Source organism: Pezoporus wallicus, unplaced genomic scaffold, assembly GCF_028554395.1.
Source record: "Pezoporus wallicus isolate ANWC-B61680 ecotype Strahan unplaced genomic scaffold, APGP_CSIRO_Pwel_v1 contig_8166, whole genome shotgun sequence".
Taxonomy (NCBI): domain Eukaryota; kingdom Metazoa; phylum Chordata; class Aves; order Psittaciformes; family Psittacidae; genus Pezoporus; species Pezoporus wallicus.
In genome coordinates this window covers 506089-521496 of record NW_026638114.1, presented here as the reverse complement: position 1 = coordinate 521496, position 15408 = coordinate 506089, and the positions used below count along the sequence as shown (strand labels likewise).

The window sequence follows — 15408 nt, the reverse complement described above, 5'->3', positions numbered from 1 at the left end:
TACAGATTATTTTTGAGACTGCATATGCTGCTTCCAGTTTGTTTGCTTGAGTCCGTGTATAAATGCGCACTGTTGTTCTGTCCTGCATCAACACAGCTTATTTGCTTGCATGTGTAGTCCTTTTATGTTCCTCTCATCACATGAGAATGAGAACACCTTAAGTCATTATCTTCTCCTCACAGTACCTTCTTGGAGGAGAATAGAACTGCTATTTTTCCTCCGTTTAGAAAGGAGTTTCAGAGGAAGAAAATGCTTTGCCAAAGGCGTACACAACTAGACATGAAAGTAAAGATCTTTACATAACAGTTCTCTAAAAACAAAACTTAAAATATTGGATTTACCCCACAAACAACAATACAAAAGTATTCTTTTAATGGAAAACTAACCCCAACTGCAATAGCAGCAACATATGGGCTTTTTGCAATATTGGCTTGTTTAAAAAAAAATAAATTCCAAAAAATGGATAAGAATAAATCACCAGTTCAGTCACATTCACATGGCCAGATTGACTTCTAAGTGTATACCTGTAGGCTAGAGATCTAGCAAAAAGCACAAGTGGTAGGTGGATTATTGTTTGGATAGAGATGCTGTTAGCATGATGAAGGAAAAGCTTGAATTGGATCTAATTTCTCATAGCAGTGTTTCTTTTTCCAGTGCATCTGCTTACATCAGTGTTTTGATTGTAGCAGGTTCAAGTGTTTCAAGGGAGAGTAGTCTATGAGCTGTTACAGAGTCTCTGAGAAAGCAATGCAGTTTATTCTTTCTTTGACTTAAGCACATTGTAGCAAGATGTGGTTTAACTTTGCTGGAAGGAGCATTTTAAACTGACGTGACCCTACTCTTAAGACAATTTTAGTTACATCTTATGGATATTGACATTGAAGAACAAAGTAGTCTATTTTATTATTTCTTTTTTTTTGCTGTGAAGTTTCTTCTTCCCTTAAAGATGAAGATTGGTAATATTAGAGAATAATAGAGAAGCTGTTTTCTGTAAGGTGTTCATATCACATTATTGAATTTTCTTAGCCATCAGATACCTTTCTTATTTCCTTCACTTGTCCATGCTCACAGTTTTCTTTATTTGGGCCTTTTATTTCAAAGAATTCTTTTAAACTTCCTAGATGGCCTTAAAAAAATTAACATTTCCTTCAGCTTGGTTCCTGCTTACAGCAATAACAACTCAAATAAAACGCTTCTTAGGGTGAAGGGTGCTTTGAATGCTGCCCTTTTAAAGAAGTAGAACAATACAGGTGAGCTTCAGCCACTGCTAATGAGCAGCACATGGTATTGCTTAACTCTTTGATTTAAAGCGTTTACTAAGTTACTGGTGGCTTGGCCAGCTGAGAATAGGCTGGGAAATGAAGGTGTTTCTGTAACTGCTGGGCATCTTGGGAAACTGTCTGAGGAGGTTAACAAGAAGCTGAAACCACTTGCTTCCTTAAGATAAAGGGGGAAGGAAAGCTAAGGGGAAAGGTAGCTTTTGTTTGTCTGTTTTTGTTTTCTTCCTTTAAATATGTTTAAGCTGGTTTTGTTGGTTGGGTTTTTTGCCTCCTCTGAAGGCAAGGTAGGTAGGCTTAGTATTTTGTGTCTCAGGGTTTTCTTTCATTCTTGTACATAAATGCATCTCAAAAGCACAGATGCTCTTTTCTTTCCTGAGTTAGCAATAGCTCTATGGTTTATGACTGTTTCAGTCTGGTGGTTTTAGTTTTTTTTTTTCCCCTTTCTCTTTCTGTAAGTTTTTCACACACTATGTAGTGTAATTGTTTTTGCCTTTAATGCTCAGTATGTTTTCTGAACTTCGGGTCATTTATTTTTTCCAGTATAATTCAGAAACACTCCCTTGAAATGGGATGCTTGGAGCTTTTTTGTTTGTGTTCTTTCTTACCTCTTGTTAGTTATTACTTCACAAACTCAGAGAAATCCTGACTTCTCTCCAGGAGAGCTTTTAAAGGTGATCATGCCAGCACATGATCTGAGACTAAATCAAAGCATTTCAACCATTTCAAAGTAAAAGCAGGAACGTGACATAATAGGAAGGAGACCATGTGAAGTGGCATGCTAATAAATTGGCTACATCAAAAACCTGATCCTGTGCATTCAGGAAGGAGAGAAGAAACATAAAATATCAAAAACAGTTGTAGGAAAGAAGAACTTCAGAAAAGACCATGAGGGGAAATGGCAGGGATGTGACCTAATAGAAAGGAACCTACCAAGGTTTGAAAACAGTCTTGTGTGTGTGCAGAATACAGTACTGATTTTAATCCTTTAGAAGATGAAGTGCTAAATTTTGCTGCCTTTGCTAAAGCAAATTTAACTCTGTAAATCTGAAATTAGCCCATAATGTGCTCAGATCTGAAGTTTTGGTTTGGTTCAGTTTGGGATTTGAACTTCTATAATGCTTCCAGCTCCTCAGACTTGGAGTTCTGTTTGGGATCCATCTGTAGTTGTGACTTTATCCACTTGGTACTTCGACATGGTACACTGTTACCATGTGTATACAGCCACTCATTAGAAGTGAAAATATATGGTCTCTAATTCCCTGTAGTGCATGGGCCCATTTGTAATGTAAGCTCTTCTTCAGTCTATGGCAATGAAATGCTTTTTCAAACTACATTTATGCTGTTCTTACTTTTGTGTTTGCCTGTTCGTACACAGTACAGCTCCACTAGCAGGAGCACACACTGTTTTAGCACGTAGGAATTAGTCTGGTTGCTTTAGTTGCTGTGAACTAAAAAATATGTGTCTTTGCTGTGCTGAATTTCAGTTGCTTAGCTTCTGACAGCTTCATCTACAGGGGCTGGCTGCAGTGCATCTTCCCTGTGTTGTCTGTTATAGTAACTTCAAAAGTAATCATAATAAAACTACTGTGTTATTAGATGTACAATTTGTCTTCTGGCCTTCAGCTAATAAAGTCGTTTTCTTTATCTTCCATTTAAGTATACTTGACATAAAGAGGCTGCACAGCAAGTATTCTCCTCCTATTACTTATTCACTAAAGGTTCTTCTTCCTTACAAGTAATATTACGGTGTAATTTTCTCATCAACATACTCAGTGTATGCAGTTTGGTTTCTTAAGCATACCACCTGCTTATTCTTTCCTGCTTTTCATCTAAGGAAATAAAGTGTAATGTCCACTGTAAACAGGATGCAAATGTCTATTCATGGGTGAATGTGCAGAAGGTACCTTTGAATTTTACCAGTATTGAAGCAAGTGTATGTACTTCCTTTCTTTAGTCTGGAGGAACAGTGTGGATGCTGATGAGCTAGAATGCAAAGTTCTTATTTCTTTGCAGTAGCACTTCATGCAGTGCTGCCTGTCTTGCAGGGATTAATCAGCATATTTGATTACTTTCTGCTTCTACTGCAGAACTAATCTTAAGCATTATCACCTGCTTTAAGATTGTTTGGTGTTAGTAATTGCTTTTGTCTTCTTCTGTTATTGTGGCACTTGTTTACAATGGTTCATCTCTTATTTATCTTCCATAATGTGTACCGCAGAAAACTGCAATCCACTCCTTATTTGCTCTGCAAAGTAGTGCATCAGTACCAGTTTATGGGAAGAGAAAAATACTAGGTCAGTCCAGAGGATGGCCACAGACTTCACACAGATGGAGTTGTGTGGCTTGTATTTGTCAGAACTGGTGAGCCATATGTGTAATCAGGTATGTTTCTTTCAGATGTATAGTTTGCACAAGTTACAACCTAGTCCAAACTTTCTTACTAACTGAAAAAGATAGTCCTTTGCCCTTAAAAAAGAGAAATCTCTAGAGCATATTTAAAGGCAGCAAGAACCAGGCCTGCAAGTGATTTCTGCTCTCCCTGGCCCCCATCGTCTTCTCTCCACTGTAAATAATCTTCAATTGCCAAAGTGTCATAGCAGATGAGGAGAGGGAGAAGTTTATAAAACAGCAGGAGAACAGGAATACAGAAGAAATGAGACTTTGATTTATATTTGTCCTGTACACAGTGAAGGAAGGTAGGAGAAAATGTTAAATGTCTGTTTTCTCCATTAGATTTTTCTTTCTCAACTGAATTTTTATTGCCCGTTGTGTACTATTGATCCTGTGTTTTGTTCAAGTGTAAAACAAGCACCTTTTGAATGCCACAGGTAGAATTGCATCTGAGGCATTCTGGTACTTTCCTGAGTGTTTGTTTCCAGGCTTTGTGATGACACCAGAAACCCTTAATGGAGGTTCATGTGCTGAAGTTCAGTTCGTTGCGTTTTCATCTTGATTAATTTTCGATGTGGAAAACTTTAAGCCAGCTGCTGATAGTCTGCAAAATGAAAGTCCTTCCTCAATGCAGGATACTCACTTTCCGATGTGCAAACTGATCAACTTGAACTGCTTTTCACCTTTCGTGTTCTGCTTGCTGCTGAAAACTTTTCCAGGGTCACAGAGGAAAACAATGCTTTGCCCTGTTTGTCAAAGCAAATCTACTGCTGAACTTCTGCTTGGAAGCAGAAGGGAGCTTAGAGGTCCACAGCAAAAAAGCATTAGGTTAAAAGCAGGTTCAAGTTCCAGGCACTCTGAGACTGACATAAATAATGGTCCTTAGGGAGTAATGAAATTTAAGGAGATAATTAATTGACAGTATCTTGGTGATACTGTTGAAACATGCATTCACCACCAAGATACATTTCTTCTGTTTAAATGGAAGCACTAGTCCCTGTTATGGTGTTGTGCTACAAACTGTGTCCCAAAAGAGGTTTAAAATAAATTGGGGACTTGTAGGACTTGTGCCTTACTTGAGCAAGCATGAAACTACCTCCTCAGATCCTGTGTGGCTTTAATATGGATCACTACTGCACCTAAAATACAGCAGGGCTGTTGATGGCAATAACCTCACAAGCAGAGACCTTTTGAGAATGTCAGCATAGCAAAGCTCCTTTGTAACATTCCTCTTCTAGATAAGACTTGTGTCATGAGAAGTGAGATTGTCATGATTGCTGTGCTTGTAAAAAGTGCCTCTTTAGATACAAAGCTTTGCACTGTTAGCAGTTGAATGACCAACATTCTGAACTTACAAATGCATGAATTGATCAGCTTCAAATGAATATAAATGAAGTTTTCTCTCGCTAATATGCCCTGCCTTGGCTCCAGCCCTGTAAACACGTATGCGCCTGTTTTATCTTGCAGTTCCATAAACTTCAGCTAATATCCGACTTAAAAAAGCTAAGCCAATAGAGAATTGCTTACTTGATTAGTTGTCCTAGTGTATTCACCAAGCTACACAGATCAGGATAGATGAAAACCAATAAAAGACAAAGCATTTTCTCATAATAAAAGCCCCATCATTGTATACTGATATGTCAGTATAGATACTTAGTTCAGAGGGATAAATATGTATCAGAATTTGCATTAATAGTAAACCAGGAAATTAAAAGACTTAGGAAGTTAAATAATATTGGATCTCTTACCAAAAAAAATAAAACATGGATGGTATTAAAGTGTAGAAAAGAGCTGAAGTGTGAGGCGCATCAGAAGGCTCTAAGTGGAAGTGGCTTTTGTGGCCTGAACTTGAGTTTTATGTAAACAGCAGTCTGTCATCTGCCTCACAGAAATGCAAAGCTTACAATAACTTGGCACAGTTACAGGTTCTCCTCTACAGGGCCTAGTTTTGATAGAGCTCAGACACTAAAGACTTGGTTTGGGGTTTTTACTGTATCCAATGAGAATGATTGTCCTGTTGAGAGTTAAGGTTTCATCGAGGCTTGTTCAAAGCAGTAAAAGAATTGATTTTTCACTGCATCAGATTTCCATGACTTTGAACCAAGGCTGAGAACTGTTTTATTGGAATGTGTAAGAGGGAAAGTGTTGTTAAATGATTCTACTTTCACTCTTGCAACTGCAGATTCCAGGGGGAGTGGGTGGAATACACAGAGAGAAGAATGCAGGAAACTCTGAACAGTTGTGGTTGATTGGGGTTGATTGGGTTAAAACCTTCCGGAATCATGGAAAATAATTCTGAAGTCAATAAAATCCTGATGGAAGGATGATTAATTTAAAGTACAATAACCAGACTCCTTGTCATGTAGTTGGCTTTGTAGCGAATATGTATTTTCTCAGTGGAATTGTATCAACATCCATTTTTTTTTCATTTCTGGACATTGTTTTCAATTTGGTCCTGAGGAGAGGGAGGCTTCACATGCTTTTTAGAAACCCCTGACTTGTTCCTGTTGGAACTTGTGTGTTCAGGAATTGGCTTGGTGTCAGCACATCACCTGTTAGTTGTTAAGAGTTTACTTTCAAAGCTATGATTTCATCTCCCTGAAGAGAAGATGGACAGAAGGATTCAATGCAACAGCAGGGTTTTAGCCGGAGATGTAAACCAAAAACAGAACAAAAGCATTTTGGGGATGAACTCAGACCAGGTTCAGTTGAGTATTTACATTTATAAAGTGTTACAGCCTGGAATGCATGATAAGCTAAAGGCCTTGTCATTGAGGCTTTAAGGGAGTTATCTTCAGTAATGACCAGTAATATATTGTTTGAAAATGAGGATAAATGAACTAGAGTGGGAGAAGAATGCATTTGCCTTTGTTTCCATCCAGGTCTGTGGTTGCTACTGTGCCTGCTTTGTTTTGGTCTAATAGTAATCTGTTTCATTTTAACCTTGTATGGAGTTCTTGTTCCAAACTGCACCAAGTGTTATGAAATACCAAAGCAATGGTATTCAAGGCAGAGTCATACCACTGCAAAACAGGGAAGTGCAAATAGTGAGGTTGGGAGCTTGGGAGGATGTCCAAGACATGACCAGGGTCTCTGCAAGTAAAGAATGAGGAACTTGCCCTCAAAACTTGCTTCAGGATGAGGTTTCTGTGGAGGCTTTTGGTTGTGTTTGAGTAGGAAATGCCTTGAATAGCTTTTCCTGTGGTCTTATCTCAGGCTGAAGTACAAAGATTCACAACCTGGTTTAAAAACTTTAACTGAACTTTAAGAAACTCAGCACAAGAAAAGCAGTTCTAATTCAAGTGCAGAGACCAGGCTTAGAACAGCTTTCACTACCCATAGCCATCTGCCTAGTTCTGTATGTTACAGAGGGTTTTTTCAAGTGATACAAGAAGTGCCTTTAAGTTAAATTTTAAGAGAAAATTTCGTAACTTTTAAGCCTTTCTCTTCCCACTTTAGTCTTCCACTTAATGATGACTGAAAAGGAAAAGATTAATCATAGCTATGTCTTTTAAATCACGTTGATGTGTTCATCTTAGAGTCAGATTTCGAAAGCTACGCAAGAGCTGTCTATACATGAATATATCCCATGCTGGCATGGCATTCCTAATCAATTTTTTCCTTTCCTAATCATGTACTTCTCCCAGCTTTTTCACTGGATGGTTTCATACCTGCAGTTAAAGCTATACATGTTCTGCTTTTTTTTTGTTCAAATCATTGAAAAGCACGGGAAAAGTCACTTGTGGAAATATAAAGAGTATCTCTTCATATTGACCTAAGATTTTGGTATGTATTAAACTTAAAATATTGAGTAACTTTTATATTTTCCTCATTTAAAACAAAAATAGGGATTTTGATGTTCAATCCTTCTGTAAAGCGTGTCTCAGAGTTGCCTTTCGCCTGAGTGGTGGTGCTGTAATTATTCTCTAGGGGGGAAATGCCTTGAGTCAATATATGAAAGGAATGGAATAGACATTATGCAACTTCCATCCTTTTTGTGAGGCCTCATTTTTGTAAACTGTTCTTGTTTTGGTCTTCTGGCTGAATAAATACAGGCTGAGTCTGGCCGGGTAGATACAAGCTGAGTGAATCCTGATGTCATGGAAGCTCTTAAAACTTGCTTTTGCCTCAGCTCTCACAAGCAAAGCTTTTTCTCTTGATCCTGTTCAGTTGCAGGAGTTGATACTTTCGTGTTTGTTATTTTGCCACTGTTGGAAAGATTACCCTTAAGGAAATAGAACTCCTCAATGACTCAACCTTTGCACCTGGTAGAATGGCACTTCCAAAGATAGGTCTGACCTAAGAATCGAGATCCAATCTCAATTTTTAAATACCTTTTCCCACCTACTACTCTTTCCAGCTCCACACCTAAATCGAGAATGATTATTCTGGCAATTTGAATCGGCTCCCTTGCAGAGAGAGATTTGACTCTAATTTAAAAGTGGTTCAAAACATGGATGAGAAACCATTTAAATCTTCAGAATTCAAGGAGCGTAAGAATAAAGCTGGCTGCAAGCAAAATACAGGCAAGTAGTCCAGCCCCCATCCAGACCCAGAAAGTGTCCATTTCTAGCATCTGTAAGTGCTCGGATCTGTTGGGTTTGGATGAGGCTTGTCTCTGTCAATGCCAAATCAAAAATTGTTACCTATGTTGGCTTCAGCTCAAACACTTCCCCATCCTTTGCTTTTAAAGAGGGGAGAGCCCCCCTTGGACCAGCCTTGTGTGCACAGCTGAGTTCTGCTGGATCCCTCTGTGTACACAAGCAGTACTTTATTATTGGAGAGCCGAGGAGAAGGCCAGCAGAAAAATTCCACCCTCCATGCCCTCCTCCTGTCTCCCTCTCCCCAAGCTCCACTTTTGCAGTCCTCAACACCAGTGCAAAGGGTTCTGTTCCTGAAAGGGAAGTGGGGTACCTCAACTTCCCTAAAGGACCATTAGAAAACTGTAATTTCAAAATGAGTTTCCTGTCCAAGGAAGAGGGCTTAGCACTTACAAGAACAGTTCTCCACTGTACAAGGCAGACATTTCAGTTTTATGAGGAACAAATAAAACATTCCTCTGTGCTTTACAGGCATAACACTTTCTTAGGCTCTTTAGTTACAAAATGACCTGTCTGCATAGTTATGCTGATCACTCGCAGGGAATAACACGGCCCAACTGTTTTAGCAATGCCTGATGAAGAGAAGGAGTGGAGGTGGGGGAAGCAGAGGCAAACCCAAACCAAAAAGTAGTCTGCTGCTTGCAACAAATCCATCCCATGCTTTTTAGCCATTAATAATGTCTGAGGTACAAACAGAACAACTCCTGATGTAGAGAGGTGAAGATACAGAATCCTTCTGAGGTCAGTAGGGATGCACAGGATGTACTCAGCTTGTCCATTGGAAGGTGAATCAGGTCTTGTGTCACAAGTGGCTGTACGCAGTGCTGAATGCAAACTAAACCACGCATATGCAAGCTGTGGCTTCTGAGAGTATGTGAAAAGGATTATGCCAGCTTAATGCAGTTCTTTGGAGGTGTGGAAAGCATGGTCAGGTTGACCTTACCCTGCTAATCCTGCTTTAAAAAGAAATTAGAGCAATAGTCAGCATGAAATGTTGAGTTTGGGAGGGCTTGGACTTAATATTCTGTCTCATCCTGTAATAAAGTTAATTGTGCTCTTTGAAGAACATAAAACTAGTGAAAGCCTACCAAAATCCTTGATCAAGTTTAAGTGTAGAACCTCCAGAAGCAGCTGTCATAACTAGCTTATTATGGGACTTAGGATGAAAAGTAATTGGAGAATTATGTTAAACTTGGGCTAATGAGAAGCCATCGTCTGTGCTATATAGTATTACTTAAGATTTACTATGTGTTATGGTAAAGGTATGTGGTCATGTGGGCTTTGATTTTAGTCTTTTTCATTTCCAGTTAATGTCTTAATTCAGTTCTATTTGCCTCTACAGCAAGCTTATGGGAGAGTTTTCATGGTATAGTCAGTTGTTAAATGTAAAATCAATATCATAGCCTATTTTAATGTGAAATTTTATTATATTAGCATGTAATAGATGTAAAAAAGAAGGTTTGGGTTTTTTTTTGCTTCCTTTTTCTTCAAACGCCACCGGTTTGCAAGAGGAAATGCACCAAAAGCAATAGTGAAGCACAGTCTGTACAGGAGATGAAAGGTTGGGTATAATGGAGACAGCAGTGGCACATAATTGCAGTTAGATAAACATGTTATGTCACTTCTTGAACTGTTCCCCTGACTTTCTTGTAATAAATAGCATTCTTTGCCTAAGGCTTGTTGAGTAGAAGACAGATAGGAGGTAATGCTGCAGCCTTTTGCTTCATAGATCCTTGCAGGGGAACAAGTTAATCGTTCCTAATTCTAATAAAAGCCGTCATCTGCCCAGCTGTTAAATGTGTTTTGTCAGGACTGGAGATTTCTTCTAAGGGATAATTTACTAGCAGCAAACAAACATGATTCATCAATTACTTCTTCTGGACAGAAAGTTCTTCTCAGAGGAAAAAACAAAATCATTGTAGTGCAGCAGCAGAGTTTATATTTTTAGTGTCCCAACTTGGATGTGTGCTTGTATACTTCCATAGTGTTAAATGAGAAACTCGGAATAGCATCTTTCCCAGTGATAAAAGTAGAAGCAGTGCAAGCCAGAACTCATGTTTATGACGGGTTTGAGGTGAAAAAACCTATGGCATTTGTCCATCTAAAACTTTGTCACCTGGCAGGAGAGGGATCCTGGGGATGAGCACACAGTAGCCTTGAGAAGAACATTGTAAAGTCAAGAATTTAGGGGAGCTGCTTTAAAAGGACAAAAAAGTGAATACAGTTTAGACCACAGGACCTGAAGTGTGTATTGCATTCACCCTTCAGGGAGTAAACCTACAAAAAGAAAACTACACTTTTAGAAGTAGGTACCTACTGATGGTATTCTACAGCACGCAGGAATAACATGATGTAAATAAGATATCTATTTGCATGGTTGCTAATAAATAACACATTGATTTCTCTTGATGATCACAGTGTGATTAAAAAGGGGCTTGTTTTTTTTTCCCAGCGGAAATTCTGGAATTGGCTGGAAATGCAGCAAGGGACAACAAGAAGGGTCGAGTCACTCCTAGACACATCCTGTTGGCTGTAGCAAATGATGAAGAATTAAATCAGGTGAGAAAGAACTCCACCGTGTGAGGGCCAGGATCTCCTTTAGGGCTTTTTAAATTGTCTTTCCATATAGCTGACTTGTAACTCAAGATCTCTGGTTATTGAGTCACCCACCAGGAATCAGCTCCTTCCCTCACTAGCACACTGCCTGTGTAACTAACAGCAGCACTCAGCTTAATTACGCATTTCAGGACTCTTAAAATGTGCAGAATGCAATGGGGTTGTAATATGACATTTGCTTGCACTATTACAACCACTTATGTTAGAGTTGGACATTGTCATAAACTCTACAAAGACACAGAGAAGATCTTGTAGATGAGGTTTCCTGGGTTTTTTTGTTTTCCCCATTACGCAGCTTAGGGCTCGTTAAGACCTATCATGTTCCCATTGAAGTCCCTCACTGTGACCACAGAATTAAGAGCTCTGGAACTCTTGCAAGTCTGTGACCTTTGTAGATTTCAAGATGCTTTTAACTTGGCCACACAGAAAACTTGGACTTTGTTTTTATTACAGTGCTATGGTGTCAGCCAGAGGCACTGGCAAAGATTAAAGCACCTTTGTGTGAGGTGCTGTAAAAAGGTACTTTTTCCAAACCTTTATATCATGATGGGGAGAATAATATCCCCAAACCACCCTCCTTCTGGCTTTGTTGATAACACTTTCCACTCATCATCCCTTTGTAAGCCTGGAGCCTCACTGAGTTGTGGTTGGAGAGCAGTAAGCACAAATCAGAAGGTGGGAGTACCTGAGGGACTCTGTCACTATTTGTATTTTCCTGGATTGTGAATTAGTCCCCGTTAGATGTATAAGAAATAGGTTAAAATGCTTTTAAATACAGAACATGATCTATTTCACCTCTGCTTTCAAAGGCTTGAATGAGCTGTACACTTTTGATACTATTTTCTTCAACTACATAAAGATTTTTTTGAAGAAAGATTTCCAGGTATAGAGATTTGTACAAATGTGACCCTATAGCTGAGGCTTCTTTTTCTAAGGAAAAAAATAAAAATAGTCTGTTTTCAAAATGCACTTTTAAGAAAATTCATCAGTTGGAACACACATTGGGTTCTCCACAGTGTGGTACCCATTGAAGTCCTGTATGATGGACTTTGGGATCCCATCTCTTTCTCAGAAGCTGCCCTCACGTCTGTGCCTGGGGCTGTCCTATTTTCTCATAGCTGGATAACAGTTTTCATTTCATGGCTTCACAGAAACAGACCTTGTGTGAGCCCAAGAGGCACTGATAGTTACAGGCATGTGTGCAAGAAGAATACATAATCCTTTTGTAGTTAAAATCTGATATGGGATCAGGTTCATTTTGTACATTTCATGTTCCTTCTTTAAGGACAATGTGTTGAGAAACATGCAAGAACCAGTTAAATCTCAAGGGAACATACAGTGTTTGCAGTAAATGCCATTTGCTATTTATTGGTGAGTAAATGCTGGAATTTGTCCCCTACAACTTGCTCTTATATTTTCTCATTAGCTATTGAAAGGGGTCACCATAGCCAGTGGTGGAGTGTTACCCAATATTCACCCAGAGCTGCTGGCAAAGAAGCGGGGGTCAAAAGGAAAACTGGAAGCCATCATCACACCACCTCCAGCAAAGAAGGCAAAGTCTCCATCACAGAAAAAAACTGTATCAAAGAAAACGGGCGGCAAGAAAGGGGCAAGGAAATCCAAGGTAGAGTAATCTGTTCATTTTAAACCCAAACAAGCTTACTAGTAGTAGCTGCAGGGAGTAGCATGGTCTGTTCCATGTGTTGATAGTAGTGATGACAGTACAGTGTAAGCAAATCCTGAAGGGAGTTCTGCCCTCTCCGTAGCAGAGCTGGAACCCTGACAGCCATCAGAAGTGGCATAGGTCTGCAGGACAGAGTGCAGACAAGCTGTAAATACACTGTATGAAACAGTCTTTAGGTGGGCACAGGCTGAAGCCACCAGGAAACAGAAGAAGGGTTTGGGGAGGGTAAGTCATGCCTTACTCATGACCAAAAAGATCATATGAAGTGACTACAGGGGCAGGTCTGCTGTGACTGTGCAAGTGCCTGCATTGGGCTGGGCAGAGTGCACTGGCTTGGACTTTGTTCAGGTATTGCTATGGGCCTGCAAAAAAACAAAGAATCTGGGGTTGGGGTGGTTTTTGAACAGGTAAAGTCAAACTAAAGCAGCGTTTTGCAATTTTAAATGATGAATGAAAACAACAGCCTAAGTCACTTGTAACAATGCCCTCAGCCGTTAGCATGTCAGAGTCCTGTTTTCAAGTTTTGTGGTTTTCTGTTGCTTATTGGGTTTTTTAATGCATTTTGGTTTGGTCTAGTTTAGCGTAAGGTTCCTCATAGCTGATTTGATGAAATCCAAGGAGCGAGAAATACCCCTGAAGTAGGATGCAATACTGCTACCATCAGATAGCTGCATCAAAGAAACTGTATTGTTGGCTATACAGGATGTCTTTGGCTGAGCTGAAGTCCCACAAATGTCCTTCTCTGCTGTTAGTATTAGAGCTGAGACTAATCCATGTTTATTTGGGGGGGGTATTTCCTAGTAAACAATGTAAGTCATTCAAAATGAAATATGGAGGTGAGGGCAAGAAGAAGAGGAGCAAAATACGATTTTTCTTATGACAAAAGACACCTAAGAATAACATCTTATTTTTAAGCTGAGGAGAACATTCCTTCATTCCTTTTTCTTTGTTTGTAGGAATAGGGAATCTTTCTAATGTCTGTGTGTGACAAAGGATCTTTAGTTTGTTTTGCAAAGCAACTACTGCCAAGGCATAGGTTATGAAAATGGGAGGAAAAGTACACGATTTTCATATGAAATGAACAGTGCATGTGAAAAGTTGCTTCCAGGTCAAACAGAACCATGTGTCTCTGTTACTAATTACTTGGTCACTCAAATGATTGTTTCACTCTTGTTTTGAACTGTTGAATTTAGTTTTCTCTCTTAGAACACGGACTAGCTGACATTTCAAGTGCAGTGCTTCTAATAACCATGCACTAATAAGTTCCCTAAATCTGGAATTTTTTTCCCCTTACTTGATTACAAAAGCAGGAAGTCTGTTATAGGGTTCTGTTTTTCTTCCACACAATAAACTGTATTGTCTGCTTACTATATTGGTATTTGGCTAACAGTAAACTCCTGGGGAACTGAAATAGGGCCCATGAAAATCTAATTTCCAAAACATTTGTGTAAAGCAAAGCATGGTTACAGCTTCTAAAGCACCAATACCTTTGCATCAAAGTCATTTTAGTTGCTCAGCCACTGATTTAGTTTATATACTTTGGAAAGGGCCAATAGGAGAACAAAAAGGAGCTTAATATTCCAGGTGTGCTTTTTAGCTTCAGCACAGGTACTGCTGAGGCACCAAGTATTTATATGAAATCATAAGTAGTAATTTTAATTGAAAATATGAAATTATTTTTGGCACAAACTGACTTTATAACCACAGCAGTCAACTCACTATCTCCATGAAACATCCCTTTCAAAATGTTCCTAATTCTCGTTTCTATTCAGTAAATCATTTCATTCCTGAAACCTGTTATTTTACCTCAGGAATACAGTTGAAAAAAGGAATGGTGGCGGAGGAGAACACCTTCTCCACCTACAGCTTTACTGGAGAGAATGGAAGGTGACAGTATTAAACAAGACAGAGAAAATGATTCAGTTCATTTCCTACTGCTAGGCAGGTAGAAAGTAGATGTGTTCTTTTAACCCTGCCACTAAGGGCGGCCAGATTACAAAGCAGTATTTCTGAAACAGAACTTTGTGACACCTGGGAGCTCCTCTCTTTACAGAGAGAGAGAGAATTTGCACTCTGGCAAGTCAGGTTTTACCTTAAAATGAATGTCTATTCATACATATGACCAAATACATTATCTTTTTCCATATAAACCATTAAGAATCTGTTAAAAGTTTCAGGTTGTTTGTTTTCTTATTTAAGACAACTGTCTTCTGAAGTGTGCACTGTGGTAGGCAAGAAAAGACTAATGTGGATATATGGACACTGAGGTCGCTTTTGCTATTGATTCCTTCAGCTGTAATCAGTCACTTCAGTTAGACTAAAGGATAAAATCCAAATGCTGGTGTTTGTACTGGTACTTTATTGCCCATGAGCATTTATGGCATGTCATATATCGTAGTGTTATCAAACTGTTTTTCTCAGCCTTGAGTTAACTAATTAACTATATTTTTGGAAGAAGAAGCAGGGAGAAGTGAGCAAATCAGCCAGTGCTGACAGCACAACAGAGGGAACTCCTGCAGATGGTTTCACAGTCCTGTCCACCAAAAGTCTGTTTCTTGGCCAGAAGGTATGCTCTGTATTATTCTAAATGAATACCTATTTCTCAGTGCCGCTTAGGGAATACCCCTTTGCACCCCTCCCTGTTCCCCAAACCACCTAGGTACAATGGACATTTCCCCACTGAGCACTTGAGGAGATGTACGTTAATTTTTTGAACAAAGCAATTCTCTGAAACAACTTTTAAAACACTTAAAAAATATACAAGAGAGTCTTCAGATGGCTTCATATATACTCCAAGAGAAGGCAAGCCTGTGTGCTTGTATCTCTTACCTTATTC

The 15408-nt window shown here is 39.1% G+C and overlaps 1 protein-coding gene across 5 annotated transcripts in view; it reads left to right on the top strand.

The window, feature by feature from the left end:
* The window catches only part of LOC130599179 (core histone macro-H2A.1), a 35136-nt gene that overhangs the window by 638 nt on the left and 19090 nt on the right, over positions 1 to 15408 (top strand). For 3 of the 5 annotated variants that reach the window (XM_057409429.1, XM_057409427.1, XM_057409431.1), the window contains exons 2-4: positions 10725 to 10831; positions 12315 to 12512; positions 15028 to 15138. In XM_057409429.1, coding sequence (XP_057265412.1) covers positions 10725 to 10831; positions 12315 to 12512; positions 15028 to 15138 — 416 coding nt within the window. The remainder of the gene's footprint in view (positions 1 to 10724; positions 10832 to 12314; positions 12513 to 15027; positions 15139 to 15408) is intronic. The other 2 variants (XM_057409430.1, XM_057409428.1) reach the window with 1 other exon arrangement.